The sequence below is a fragment of the Gadus chalcogrammus genome, chromosome 16, assembly GCF_026213295.1.
Source record: "Gadus chalcogrammus isolate NIFS_2021 chromosome 16, NIFS_Gcha_1.0, whole genome shotgun sequence".
NCBI lineage: Eukaryota > Metazoa > Chordata > Actinopteri > Gadiformes > Gadidae > Gadus > Gadus chalcogrammus.
In genome coordinates, this window is record NC_079427.1 from 20,860,565 (window position 1) to 20,875,870 (window position 15,306).

Sequence of the window (15,306 nt, forward strand, 5' to 3'; positions counted from 1 at the left end):
CAGCCAGGGTGTAGTCTGACTATTTTCTATTGTTCCAGTTTTGTTTACGTTTTAACCAAACTTCTCTTCTAATCTGACATGTTTGTGTCACCATTTATTTTCTTTTGGCAACTCATTTATCATTCAATGAAAATTATTTGTAATCCAATTCTCTAGCCTGCATAGGGTCTAGGAAGACCTTTGTGTATTAGTGTGCCAGCAATATGAAATTGGACTTTAAAAATTAATTTGTAGGCAACTGTCAAAATACTGATAGCACTGCATTACATTTTATATCCAGTCTCTCTCTCTCTCTCTCTCTCTCTCTCTCTCTCTCTCTCTCTCCTCTCTCTCTCTCTCTCTCTCTCTCTCTCTCTCTCTCTCTCTCTCTCTCTCTCTCTCTCTCTCTCTCCCTCCCGCTGCATCCCTTTGGATCCATCCATAGCTGTCACAGAGATGAATTTTCCGCTTCCCTTCTCCAGCCCCATTCCCTCTGTATCCTCTCTCCCTCTCCTAGCCAAATCACTAGCCAATCTCCCGCCAACCCCTCCTCATCCTCCCACACCCCCAACCTGTCACTGTTTCTCTGGTGTCTTTATTGCCACAGTTCGGTGCCCTGCATCCTCAATGACGTCTCCATTGTGATCGAGAGAGAGAGAGAGAGAGAGAGAGAGAGAGAGAGAGAGAGAGAGAGAGAGAGGAGAGAGAGAGAGAGAGAGAGAGAGGAGAGAGAGAGAGAGAGAGAAAGAAAAAGAAGAGAAGAAGAAGAAGAAGAAGAAGAAGAAGAAGAAGAAGAAGAAGAAGAAGAAGAAGAAGAAAGGAGAGCAAATGGGGGAAATTTTACACTTTTTTAGCTGCTCATAAATCTCTCTCTGTGTTACAGAGGGTTTCATCGTCTGCTTTTATCCCTCCAATCCCTAAAACATAAAATCCTGTAATGTCACTACAGGACTGGTACAGGACTGAAACCATACAATAGAGGGGGGGTCTAATTCAACAGTTGATTCTAATAGCGTCTAATTTAAGGACAGTCTGGCTAATAGAAATTGACTTTTGCAGGGAACTGCATTGGAAAATGCATGAAAAATAGTTCCTTGATATATTTATATACTTTTGTATATATAAATACAATATATGTTTTATTTGTATATATATAAGATAAATATATATATTCACATATATATTATGTTTTGAAACAAGGTACTTTCTACACACACACACACACACACAGAGAAACACACACAGAAACACACACACAGTAGTCCATCAGCGCGCCAAGATGCTGCAAGCATTCTTCGAGTGCTGTGGAGCCATTCATAACATTAAGAATGGATTTTCACACTGGCTCTGAATCCAGACAAATCTGGATCAGGGCCTTTGTATGAAGCTTTCTCTCATGGATAAATAACAAAATGGCCTTCCGATGGAAAAAAAATCGTAGTCCTATTGATTCCATCTGCCTGCTGTGAGTCCATTAGCTGTGCATGTGTGCGTGCGTGTGTGAATTTGTGTGTGTGCACGAGTGCATCTGGGTGTATGCGTGTGTATATGTGTGTTGGTGTGCACAGTCACACGTGCATCTGTGTGTGTGTATATGCTATACACTGAAGCATGCCTGATGCATGTGTGAGCGTATAGCATGGGGGCTGAGGTGTTGGTGAGCTCAGTGCTGACGGAAAGACATCACATGATGAAGTGATGTCTCACCTTTACATATATATATATATATATATATATATATATATATATATGTATAGAGAGAGAGAGAGAATAGACGTAATCTCATTCCAATTGCCTTGTTCATGTAAATCGACCGCATCCTGTTAATTCTGCTCCATATAGACTGACTGAGGCAATATAAACCATACCTTCAAGAAGACTGGAAGGAAAACATTTCCCATGGATTACTAAAAAGGTTAGCTTCACTGTGATTCTTTTTTTTTGTTCCCTTGAACTGGGAAATGAAATCATCTTATTTTCAATAGCCTGCGGAATCTGTTTTTTTTCCTACATGTTTCATATTTTTCTACGATGTGTGTAACTGCAGTCCAAATCACATCTGGCAAGATATAAATGAAGCAAAAATAAATATCATGTTAGAGGAAATAAATAAAGGGCAAAGGTGTCTTAGGCAGTACAGTAAGCATGACAGCCTAACAATAACAACATAAAATCACCGGCTATTGAAGGGTGGTTTAAAAATCGCTTTATTTCACCCTCTTTCTAATAATTACTTTTTCTTTTTGAAAGAGACTTTGTCTATATAATGCAACAGCACAGGTGATACAAAAGTGTATTTAAATGATGCTGTTGGTCTTTACAATAACTGGCCAACAAATCATCCATCACGAACTTTACATATTATAAAAAAAAAAAGAAAATACAAAACAATTCCAAACACTAATTCAAACAATAAATTAAGTTTCACATCTGTGTGCAACCCCAGAGTCCAATCAGACTGGGCCAGGTAAGGCTGCTGTAACAAGCCATCATCCATACACACGTCTCCCGCAACACCATTGTACAATCACAAAATACAAACAGGTATAACTGGGACAACTGAGTTGGTAAAAAATATATACAAAATGAACAAATTTGAGAATGTGGTATCAAAACATGTGGTAAACAAGGCACTATTGCCTTTGTTGCTAGTAAATAGTGCATGCGTCAGTGATATTCCAATATGTTGTGCTTGGTGCAACATTGTGCTGTACACATGCGGTATCAAATTGTGATTTTGCAACTGTAGGTAATATGCAGATATTTTGTTATTTCAATCAACACACACACACACAATGAACAATCCAGGGTTGGCATTCATTAAAAAACACACATCCCCATGAGCAGGATTTAAGAACATGAGAACTGAACAAACAGAGAACAAACAGTTTTGGAAATATAATTTCTAAACTATTATACTATGTGTATAGCCAAACAACCATCCATCTGACAGTATTTCTTACATTGGATTACGCTTCACATCTTCTTTATCGTTTCAATTACCATCATACTCAACAAGAATCGTCTCTTTTGAAATTGTATGTTGTATAGATGTATATAAATCACCTGTAAGTCAATAGCAATCACTATATAAACTATACACTATATAAACAGAGGAATGAACCATGTATGGACTACGTTTGAATTCACATTTTAAAAGACATTCAAAAATATTTAAACTGGAGACAGACATCGTACATTGTGGTTGAGTATAATCAAAGAGAAAAGACTGTTTAATGGCTGGTTACAGTTTACGGATAAGGCCTTTGCCAATCACCAACCAATCAAGCAAGTAGCCACTTGGCAAAGGTAGGAGTACGTGTGTGTCTACTAAGATGGTGAGTCACACACTACAACAACGTTAAAAGACAAAACGTAGAAAATATTAAATATTCAAACCCCTTTTTTAACTGTATGTGAAGGCATTGCAAGGCACATCTTTGCTTTTAGCACGTAACAAGCATTTGTCTCCATTACAGAGTATAGCAGGAAAGAATATTTTCTAAGCAATTTCCTAAAATGTCATCATGTAAAAAAAACAACTTGAACAAATAAATAACTGAATCAAGTCAAAACGACTAAATAAATAATAAACCCAACGTGAACACGGTGCTTAAGGCCAGATAAAAGTAGATTCCCCGTCCCTCATCCCTCCACTCCTCCTATTGCTGCTCCTTCTGCAGAAGCATCCTCTCCTTCTCCACCTGGAGGCGCTCTCGCTCCACCTGCAGCCGGCCCGACTCAAACTTGAAGAACTGCAGCCGCTCCTTCTCCAGCTGCAGCCGCTCCTTGTCCAGCCTCAGCCTCTCCGTCTCCAGCTCTGTGGCAGCCACTGACCCGGCCCACCGCCCCGGACCCCCACCACCTCCACCACCTCCACCTCCACCTCCACCTCCACCACCGCCGCTCGCGTCACCGCCCCCACCCGCCAGATCCGGCCTCCCGTCGGGCGCCGTCGATGAGGACGGCGGGCCCTGCTGCGCCGGCCCTTCCGAGGGGAAGCGGGTCCGGCCCAGCGCCATCGCGCGGAAGCGCTCCTGCTCCACGTGGCAGCGCTCCCGCTCCGTCTGCAGCCGCTCCCGCTCCACCTCCAGGTGCTCCCGCTCCACGGCCAGCCGCTGCGTCTCCACGGCCAGCCGCTGCCGCTCCAGCTCCAGGCGCTGCTTCTCCATGGCGAGGAGGGCCGCTGTCGATGCCGCCGCCGCCGCCGCCGCCGCCGCCTCTCCTGGGGGCGGCTGCAGACCCTCCAGCCCCGTGTAGGCGCCGCAGAGGCTAGCCGGGGGGAAGTCCCGGTGGGTGGTGCTGATGTTGTTGGGGGTGGGGGTGGTGGAGGTGGGGGCCTTGGAGGAGGAGGACGAGGAGGCCAGCGTGCCCAGCTCGTCGATGTGGCAGTAGACGTCGGGGCCGCAGACCTCGCCGCGCGACGCCATCTCCCCCAGCAGGGCGGGGAAGCAGTCGTCCTCATCCAGCTCGCCGTCGCCATCCACCCCGTCCCGGTCACTGTCTGTCTGGAGGGGGAGAGAGAGGGAGGGGGGAGTGAAAAGAGAGAGAAAACAAGGAAAGAAAGAGAGAAAGAGGAGAAAGAGAGAAAGAAAGAAAGAAAGAAAGAAAGAAAGAAAGAAAGAAAGAAAGAAAGAAAGAAAGAAAGAAAGAAAGAAAGAAAGAAAGAAAGAAAGAAAGAAAGAAAGAAAGAAAGAAAGAAAGAAAGAAAAAGAGATTAATGTTGAATATCCATATTACCTTTGTGGATATACAAAGTAATGCAGAGCTTTTTGTTTTGACAGTTATGCTCAGAAATAAGAAACAGTTTGAGGGTGTAATTTCGGCTAGCTGGTACACTGAATCAAACTTTACACAGATGTATTTCTGAGCCCTATTTACATTTACTTTGTGAACATTTAGCAGACACTTTTATCTAAAGCGACTTACAAGTACAATTGTCAGAAGAAGGTGAAACAATATATCGCTGTCGGTACAGTAAGAATGTTCATAGAACCAAGTGCCAAGCAACAATAATTGCCAAGTTAACCCATTCCCCATATACAACAAAGCTAGATAGTATAAGATGCTACACAATGCTCAGCACTGTTTTTAAGTGCAAGGACGTACAGCACACAATAAGTGCATACAATAAGTGCATGCATTAAGAGCCAGGACGTGCAACATATAATAAGTGCTTAAGAGGGGTGGGGGGGGGGGGGGGTAGACGGTGGCTATACAGAGTCTAGGTGAACTCTGAACCCTATGCATGAGTATTGGACTAAGAATACCACTAGTTTTTAATGATCAATTAATCGTCTTAAAGTCGAGAAATGGTGAGACAAAGGGTCGAATAAGCATGTTTGGAAAAATGGAAGTGGAGTCTGAAAACACTCTCTGTTGTCCAAAACGCATTAGTAACTCTATACAACTCATAAATAAATGATCCTCGAGCAAGGTTCATTCTTTTTTTCCACGAGTTTCGTAATAATGAATCTCCAGATTGTAATTACAGGAAACTCATTGCCTCTGATCAATGCTCATTTAGATTTCTAATTTTTTGACCATAGGCTCTCATGTACCCTGTATTCACTGGCGTCCTCCTCTATCTTCACCCCGGACGCGCTCATCATCGTGTGCCCGCTGGGCTCCCCTAGAGCCACCAGCTCCTGCCAATTGCAGTGGTGGTCCTTGGGAAAGCCTGAGAGATCCACCAGCTGATCGCAGGCCGACCCCAGCATGGCGGCGTCGTGCTCGGGGGAGGAGTGCTCGCCTTCCTCCTTGAGAGCCAGCGAGGAGGCGGGGAAGAGGCACACCGAGAGCTCGGCCCGCAGCTGCTTCCTCTTCATCAGCGTACGCCAGTCCAGGTACCGGCGCTTCACCTGCAAGGCGGAGACAGAGGAGGGCGGTTTCATTCACGCCTTCAGTTTAATCCATCGATGGACGATGACCCCATCCACATGGCACTCATTTGAGGTTTATTGAGGATGTTTTTTAGGGGAATCTTTCTTTTTCTTCCTCCCTTATTGTGTGCGTGTTTTCTGGTCACACATTGTTCAAAATCCAAAAGAAAATCGACAAATGCTGTCAACATTTAGAGACACAAACTGAGCTGAAAACGAACACACAAACGCGTCCTCGTCAGACGCACACATGCACCTCGGCGGCTGTGCGTTGCTCTCCCTCGCCGAGCGCGTTGACACCGCCGGCCACCTCCTCCCAGGCCTGTCTCTTCAGCTCATTAATGGCTGTGTTCTGTTGGTGGGAGCACACAAACCAGTGAGTACACACACACACACACACACACACACACACACACACACACACACACACACACACACACACACACATCCTCCCAGGCCTGTCTCTTCAGCTCATTAATGGCTGTGTTCTGTTGGTGTGTTGCTGTGTTCACAAACCAGTGTACAGAGTACACACACACACACACACACACACACACACACACACACACACACACACACACACACACACACACACACACACACACACACACACACACACACACACACACACACACACACACACACACACACACACATCCTCCGAAAGATTCATTGCTCTGCATTGTTATTAATCGCGACATTATTGTGAGCAATTTATATCTTTAACCTCACGCTAAAGAGAAAGGGCTCTCAAAACATGTTTCTCAAAATGTCTGCATCAGATTGTTTTAATAGGTCAGAGATCCAGAACGAGTGGCGATAACAAATCAACATTAAATCAACTCACTTATAACTTTTAAGGGACAAGCGTTAAATGGTCCATTTTTATTGAAAATGATTTTCAATGTTTATCTAAGTAGCAAACTTTATATATAAAATCGTTTTTCACAATGATTCGTTTTTTTGTGCAGCCATGTTTCGATCTCTGTGAATCTACACTGAAGTGCTGGTGTTCAGCAAATCTCCCGCCGGCGCTTTGTGAGATCTCCCATCTTTGGAGGTCTCATCAGCCTGACCTGTGTGAAAAGTCCCCACTCGCCACTGCATTCAGTATCTGCCACACAGGAGCTGATAGCAAATTCTCCGGCATAAAGTGAATGCCTGACCTCAGCAACAACATCAACAACAACAACAATACACATCTTTCGAGCAGCTAACGTCGCCATGCCGACGATGTCAACATGAGGGACTTTAACCATTTCCTTTGGGGACAGGGTCAGCACTGGGAATGATCTCCAGCTACTCTTTGTATTCAACGTCACTAACAATATATTGATCAATAGAAACTGTCTTTCAACGGCAATAACGATTAACTCCAAGACCTATTATTGTATTCATAACACAAGGTATAGGCTTGGTCGGAAGTCCTGCTCTAGATCAAGAAGAGATATGTGCTTACTCAATTCCTTTAGATCGAATAGCATAGAATAGAGTAGCATACTCTGCATAGCCACCCCCTCCCTACGCTCCTCAGTACTTATTGTATGTTGTGCTTCCTGGAACTTAATGTATGCACTTATTGTATGTCGTACGTCCTGGCACTTAATGTACGGACTTATTGTATGCTGTGCGTCCTGGCACTTAATGTATGCACTTATTGTATGCTGTGTGTCCTGGCACTTAATGTACGCACTTATTGTATGTTGAACATCCTGGCACTGGACACAAAAATAGTACTTTGTTGTGTAGCATCTTATCCTAGATAGCTTTGCTGTACACGGGAAAAGGGTTAAACTAGCAATTGTTAGTGCTTGGCACGTTCTATGAAGATAGGGTACTTACTGTACCAACAGCAATATATAGTTTCTCCTCTTTCTAACAAATGTACTAATTGTAAGTCGCTTTGGACAGAGGCGTCTGCTAAATGTCCTAGATGTAAATGTAAATCTAACAATGTATATGACAAATGGTGTGTTCTATTAGAATATGGGAATGGTGTCTAGAAGGGTGAGAAATTGGTGCTGCATTAGATGAGGTGGGGATGATGAGGATGATGATGAGGAGGAGGACGACGACAATGGGGATTGTCTTCATCATCATGATCATCTCCATTCATCAAATATTATGCATATACCATGATGTATTACTATCATGTATAGTTATACATGATAGTATTTGTTTGACTGACTTGATGTGCATACGTCTGTGCAAGGCAGTCAGCAGACATGGGACCGCAGCGGGAGTGGGTACCTGCTGCCGGGAGAACAGCACCTCCTGCCTCTTGTGAATCTCTCTGATGAGCGTCTGAGTCTCTCGAACGCTGTAGTTGCTCTTCCTCTTCCTCTTCAGACACTTCATCTGGAGGAAATCCAGCTTGGTGATGAGCGGGGGGCTGGATGCCCAGAGAGGGGGGGGGGGGGGGGGAGAAGAGAGAGAGAGAGAGAGAGAGAGAGAGAGAGAGAGAGAGAGAGAGAGAGAGAGAGAGAGAGAGAGAGAGAGAGAGAGAGAGAGAGAGAGAGAGAGAGAGAGAGAGAGAGAGAGAGATTAGAGTATTTTGGTAGAAACCTAAAGGTTAGGAGAAGGGGGGACTCTGACTGTGAGGAAGGTTATGAGATGGGGAGACATGATAGAAGGATGGATGAGAGGATTCAATAGATGGAGATCCCTGTTGAAGGGGGAAAAGAGAGAGATTGTGATGAATAGGGGCGTGTCAATGGACAGGGGAGAGAAGAGTCACAAGAAAGTATGTCAAAAAGGCAATAGTACACGGGAGGACAGGTTTTACCCTGTAATGGAAATTTCCATAAGATGGTCATTTTGTTCGCTAAACACCAAGACACTGTGACCTCTTAGTTATTATCCATGTCAATACAGTTAGAAGAATCTGAGGAACAGTTTAGCACAGATAAAAAATGAAACAATTGAAGAGAAAACATTATTCACAGGATATGAAGTTTGGATCTTGTGGGAGACATTGCTGCAAGTGGCAACAAGATCACCATTTGTGATAATGGTTCTAAATAGTGTGTGTGTGTGTGTGTGTGTGTGTGTGTGTGTGTGTGTGTGTGTGTGTGTGTGTGTGTGTGTGTGTGTGTGTGTGTGTGTGTGTGTGTGTGTGTGTGTGTGTGTGTGTTGCATGTATATAATACATGTAACAACACATTTATATTTTACGGCCCATGTGTTATTGCGAAAATTGTAAGCGACGCTTGCTTCACTTGTAGCATGTGTGGAGTTCCTCTCGAAGAGGAATGGGCATCGTTTATAAACTTGAACAAAAAAAAACTGCACAATGGGTGTAGCTCGTTATTCATATCTGTTAGATGTTTCCCCATGAAGTGTAACCCCGGCACCGATTCGAAACGTACACATCAATCTTGCTGTAACTATAGGTTGCTGCCTTCTTCTTCAATCAATGCCCGGCGCGTGGTTTGCAGAGATCATCGTAAAAGGCATTTCATCTGGCTAAATTAGCCGGCTGTTGTATCACCTTATTCTATTGATGCTACCCCAGGGATATTTGATTGTTATCAGATGAAAATAACTCACCTTGTTGATCTCACTCGAATTAAATGTAATGTCCATTACACCAGGCACAGCATCTCGTAGCTTTATCGCTGCACCGTAAACAGCGCTTCTATTGGCTCGTTCGGTACCTCGCCCACCTCTGACGTAGAGGGTCCCGCCCCCGATACTTCCGGACATGTGTTCCGCTTGTCATGTCCGACCACAACCAAAACAATAACAGGGATGCGTATATTTCTTATCTAGTAAGTTTAAATTATCATCATTAGTTTGAAATCCGAATCTTTGAACTATGTTTGAGCATTAACAGGGCCGTTTTAATGTACCAGAACATCTGTAGGATCTTTGCCTGGGAGCTGGCGCTGCTCGTCAAAGCGCAGTACGCCTGGATCAAAGCAACAGTTACCTGAGTAGCTTTGGACAAACCCATGTGAGAAACCCATGTTTTGCGGAAAAAGGACTTTGGTTAATCTTTGAGAGCCGCCATGGGGTCTGATCGTTGGGGCTTTTTGGTATGGTTCCTGGACACCGACCCGGTCCGAGTGGCTTTATGCTGCACGTTGTAGCCAGCGAGAGGAGAAGGAGAGAATTGGATAGTTGGTTTTTGCCAGAGATGCCAAGTCAGCAATGGACAGTTTTGGCTTTTTTTCTTTTTTTCAGAAGTGAATAACGAATCGAAAAATAATTGGAGAATGCGGGCATCGATCCCGCTACTTCTCGCATGCTAAGCGAGCGCTCTACCATTTGAGCTAATTCCCCTTGCTGCTCTATTCAAACCCTCCCTCCCCTCTCTCTTTACTGCCTCTAGGCACCGTGGTAAAGTTAGTTTTATATTGGACGTTGGATATTCGACACATTCGAAAAATCTATTTAGCACTGGCTTAGATGTACGAATTTGTGTCTAACCAACTTAGATGTGTTATTACACGGCCTGTCTATGTAAAGCAAAAAATGTTTTACAAAAAAAAGAACTTGATAAATGCTTTAAAACGATTATGTACTATTACTATTTACTTACCCTTTTCAAAACACAGAGGGTGAACTCAGCTAACTGCCCTACACATAACACAAAGCTTATTCTCTAAAAAAAAAACACCCTTTCATCTTATATAATTTTTTAATGTTAAATACTATAAATCTATTATGCGGCTTGACCTTTTGACCTACGCATGTCAAAACACGTGTGATGAACCCATCTAACTGCCCCACACATAACACAAAGCTTATTTTTTCCAAAAACCCACCTTTTGATTTTATACTATTTTTTTAATGTTAAAAAAAGGCCATAAATCTATTATGCGGCTTGACCTTTTGACCTACCCATATCAAAACACATCTGGTGAACTCAGCTAACTGCCCCACACATAACACAAAGCTTATTTTCTCAAAACACCTACCCTTTGATTTTATATATTTATTTTTACTCTCAGAAAATGCTATAAATCTATTATGCGGCTTGACCTTTTGACCTACCCATTTCTAAACACATCTGGTGAACTCAGCTAACTGCCCCACACATAACACAAAGCTTATTTTTTTCCAAAAACCCACCTTTTGATTTTATACTATTTTTTTTATGTTAAAAAAGGCTATAAATCTATTATGCGGCTTGACCTTTTGACCTACCCATTTCAAAACACATCTGGTGAACTCAGCTAACTGCCCCACACATAACACAAAGCTTATTTTTTCCAAAATTTCACCTTTTGATTTTATACTATTTTTTTAATAGTATAAAATAAAATAAAAATAAACACCTAGCCTTTGATTTTATATATATATTTTACTCTCAGGAAATGCTATAAATCTATTATGCGGCTTGACCTTTTGACCTACCCATTTCAAAACACATCTGGTGAACTCAACTAACTTCCCCACACATAACACAAAGCTTATTTTCTCAAAACACCTACCCTTTGATTTTATATATATTTTTTACTCTCAGAAAATGCTATAAAACTATTATGCGGCTTGACCTTTTGACCTACCCATTTCAAAACACATCTGGTGAACTCAGCTAACTTCCCCACACATAACACAAAGCTTATTTTTTCCAAAAACCCACCTTTTGATTTTATACTATTTTTTTTATGTTAAAAAAGGCTATAAATCTATTATGCGGCTTGACCTTTTGACCTACCCATTTCAAAACACATCTGGTGAACTCAGCTAACTGCCCCACACATAACACAAAGCTTATTTTTTCCAAAATCCCACCTTTTGATGTTATACTATTTTTTTAATGTTAAAAAAGGCTATAAATCTATTGTGCGGCTTGACCTTTTGACCTACCCATATCAAAACACATCTGGTGAATCCATCTAACTTCCCCACACATATCACAAAGCTTATTTTCTCAAAACACCTACCCTTTGATTTTATATATATTTTTTAATCTCAGAAAAATATATAAATCTTTTATGCGGCTTGACCTTTTGACCTACCCATATCAAAACACATCTGGTGTAATCTACATATAGTGTATATAGCATGTATATAGCATAGGTCACAGGTATGTTTTGATATGGGTAGGTCAAAAGGTCAAGCCACATAATAGATTATAGCCTTTTTTAACATTAAAAAAATAGTATAAAATCAAAAGGTGGGATTTTGGAAAAAATAAGCTTTGTGTTATGTGTGGGGCAGTTAGCTGAGTTCACCAGATGTGTTTTGAAATGGGTAGGTCAAAAGGTCAAGCCGCATAATAGATTTATAGCCTTTTTTAACATTAAAAAAATAGTATAAAATGAAAAGGTGGGTTTTTGGAAAAAATAAACTTTGTGTTATGTGTGGGGCAGTTAGTTGATAACACCAGATGTGTTTTGATATGGGTAGGTCAAAAGGTCAAGCCGCATAATAGATTTATAGCTTTTTCTGAAAGCAAAAAATATATATAAAATCAAAGGGTTGGTATTTTGAGAAAAGAAGCTTTGTGTTATGTGTGGGGCAGTTAGTTGATTACACCAGATGTGTTTTGATATGGGTAGGTCAAAAGGTCAAGCCGCATAATAGATTTATAGCTTTTTCTGAGAGTAAAAAATCTATATAAAATCAAAGGGTAGGTATTTTGAGAAAAGAAGCTTTGTGTTATGTGTGGGGCAGTTAGTTGATTACACCAGATGTGTTTTGATATGGGTAGGTCAAAAGGTCAAGCCGCATAATAGATTTATAGCCTTTTTTAACATAAAAAAAATAGTATAAAATCAAAAGGTGGGATTTTGGAAAAAATAAGCTTTGTGTTATGTGTGGGGCAGTTAGCTGAGTTCACCAGATGTGTTTTGATATGGATAGATCAAAAGGTCAAGCCGCATAATAGATTTATAGCTTTTTCTGAGAGTAAAAAATAAATATAAAATCAAACTTAGGGTAGGTATTTTGAGAAAATAAGCTTTGTGTTATGTGTGGAGCAGTTAGTTGATTACACCAGATGTGTTTTGATATGGGTAGGTCAAAAGGTCAAGCCGCATAATAGATTTATAGCTTTTTCTGAGAGTAAAAAATATATATAAAATCAAAAGGTAGGTATTTTGAGAAAAGAAGATTTGTGCTATGTGTGGGGAAGTTAGTTGATTACACCAGATGTGTTTTGATATGGGTCGGTCAAAAGGTCAAGCCGCATAATAGATTTATAGCCTTTTTTAACATTAAAAAAATAGTATAAAATCAAAAGGTGGGATTTTGGAAAAAATAAGCTTTGTGTTATGTGTGGGACAGTTAGCTGAGTTCACCAGATGTGTTTTGATATGGGTAGGTCAAAAGGTCAAGCCGCATAATAGATTTATAGCTTTTTCTGAGAGTAAAAAATATATATAAAATCAAAGGGTAGGTATTTTGAGAAAATAAGCTTTGTGTTATGTGTGGGGCAGTTATCTGAGTTCACCAGATGTGTTTTGATATGGGTAGGTCAAAAGGTCAAGCCGCATAATAGATTTATAGCCTTTTTTAACATTAAAAAAATTGTATAAAATCAAAAGGTGAGTTTTTGGAAAAAATATGCTTTGTGTTATGTGTGGGGCAGTTATTTGATTACACCAGATGTGTTTTGATATGGGTAAGTACAAAAGGTCAAGCCTCATAATAGATTTATAGCATTTTCTGAGAGTAACAAATATATATAAAATCAAAGGGTAGGTGTTTTGAGAAAATAAGCTTTGTGATATGTGTGGGGCAGTTAGCTGAGTTCACCAGATGTGTTTTGATATGGGTCGGTCAAAAGGTCAAGCCGCATTATAGATTTATAGCTTTTTCTGAGATAAAAGAATATAAAATCAAAGGGCAGGTGTTTTGAGAAAATAAGCTTTGTGTTATGTGTGGGGAAGTTAGATGGGTTCACCAGATGTGTTTTGATATGGGTAGGTCAAAAGGTCAAGCCGCATAATAGATTTATAGCCTTTTTTAACATTACAATTTTTTTATAAAATCATAAGGTGGGACTTTGGAAAAAATAAGCTTTGCGTTATGTGTGGGGCAGTTAGCTGAGTTCACCAGATGTGTTTTGATATGGGTAGGTCAAAAGGTCAAGCCGCATAATAGATTTATAGCCTTTTTTAACATTACATTTTTTTATAAAATCAAATGGTGTTTTTTTTTTAAAGAAATAAGCTTTGTTGTACATAGGTAGGCCTTGTATTAACACAGTTGGTTTGACACAAATTCGTCCATCGAAGCCAGTGCTAAATAGATTTTTCGAATGTGTCGAATATCCAACGTCCAATATAAAACTAACTTTACCACGGTCCTCTAGGCTGCTCCTGAGGAAGTTTGTGTGTGAGAGGATTGCAGTTCCCTGGTCAGAGATCCAGTTGCCCCGCTCTCCCAGAGGGAGAGCCAAGTCAGCAACGGTCAGTTTGGGGTTTTTTTCAGCAGTGAATAACGAATCGAAAATGATTTGGAGAATGCGGGCATCGATCCCGCTACTTCTCGCATGCTAAGCGAGCGCTCTACCATTTGAGCTAATTCCCCTTCCTGCACTGGTCAAACCCCCCCCCCCCACGCTCTGTTTACTGTCCTCTAGGCTGGTCGGCTGCTCCTGAGGAAGTTTGTGTGTGAGAGGATTTCAGTTCCCTGGTCCGATCCAGTTGGCCCTCTGGATTAGCATACTTCTCGCATGCTAAGCGAGCGCTCTACTTTGAGCTAATTCCCCTTGCTGCACTATTCAAACCCCCCTCTCCCACGTCTCTTTACTGCCTCTATGCTGCTCCTGAGGAAGTTTGTGTGTGAGAGGATTTCAGTTCCCTGGTCCGATCCAGTTGGCCCGCTCTCCCAAAAGGAGAATCAATGAATCAATGTTTCACATACAGTATATGAAAGTCAGCATTGGATCATATCACCAATAAGGAATGTTCAAGCAATCCAATTGTACTTGAGCTGTGAAATTAATTCCTGTTTTATCTGTTGGTTGTCAACACATTAACTAAATGGTTGTCAAGTTAACCCTTTAGTTATTCTGTGTTTAGCCAAGTCAGCAATGGTCAGTTTGGGATTTTTTTCACCAGTAAATAACGAATCGAAAATGATTTGGAGAATGCGGGCATCGATCCCGCTACTTCTCGCATGCTAAGCGAGCGCTCTACCATTTGAGCTAATTCCCCTTCCTGCACTGTTCAAACCCCCCCCCCCCACACGTCTGTTTACTGTCCTCTAGGCTGGTCGGCTGCTCCTGAGGAAGTTGGTGTGTGAGAGGATTTCAGTTCCCTGGTCCGATCCAGTTGGCCCTCTGGATTAGCATACTTCTCGCATGCTAAGCGAGCGCTCTACCATTTGAGCTAATTCCCCTTGCTGCACTATTCAAACCCTCCCTCCCCTGTCTCTTTACTGCCTCTAGGCTGCTCCTGAGGAAGTTTGTGTGTGAGAGGATTTCAGTTCCCTGGTCCGATCCAGTTGGCCCACTCTCCCAAAAGGAGAATCAATGAATCAATGT

The 15,306-nt window shown here is 41.6% G+C and overlaps 1 protein-coding gene and 1 long non-coding RNA gene across 2 annotated transcripts; one reads left to right on the plus strand and one right to left on the minus strand.

The window, feature by feature from the left end:
• Positions 1 to 2,078: 2,078 nt before the first annotated feature.
• Positions 2,079 to 8,380, minus strand: msantd4 (Myb/SANT-like DNA-binding domain containing 4 with coiled-coils). Its single transcript, XM_056612262.1, has 5 exons — positions 8,112 to 8,380; positions 6,118 to 6,213; positions 5,541 to 5,840; positions 3,881 to 4,487; positions 2,079 to 3,811 (listed from the first exon to the last, which is right to left on the minus strand). Exons 1-5 carry the CDS (start codon positions 8,217 to 8,219, stop codon positions 3,642 to 3,644), a joined length of 1,281 nt encoding a protein of 426 aa, XP_056468237.1. The 5' UTR covers positions 8,220 to 8,380; the 3' UTR covers positions 2,079 to 3,641.
• Positions 8,381 to 9,565: 1,185 nt separating this feature from the next.
• LOC130406597 (uncharacterized) lies at positions 9,566 to 14,992 on the plus strand. The gene is made up of 3 exons (XR_008904479.1): positions 9,566 to 9,631; positions 14,131 to 14,227; positions 14,401 to 14,992. It is a non-coding gene; the product is annotated as an uncharacterized LOC130406597 (long non-coding RNA).
• Positions 14,993 to 15,306: the final 314 nt, after the last annotated feature.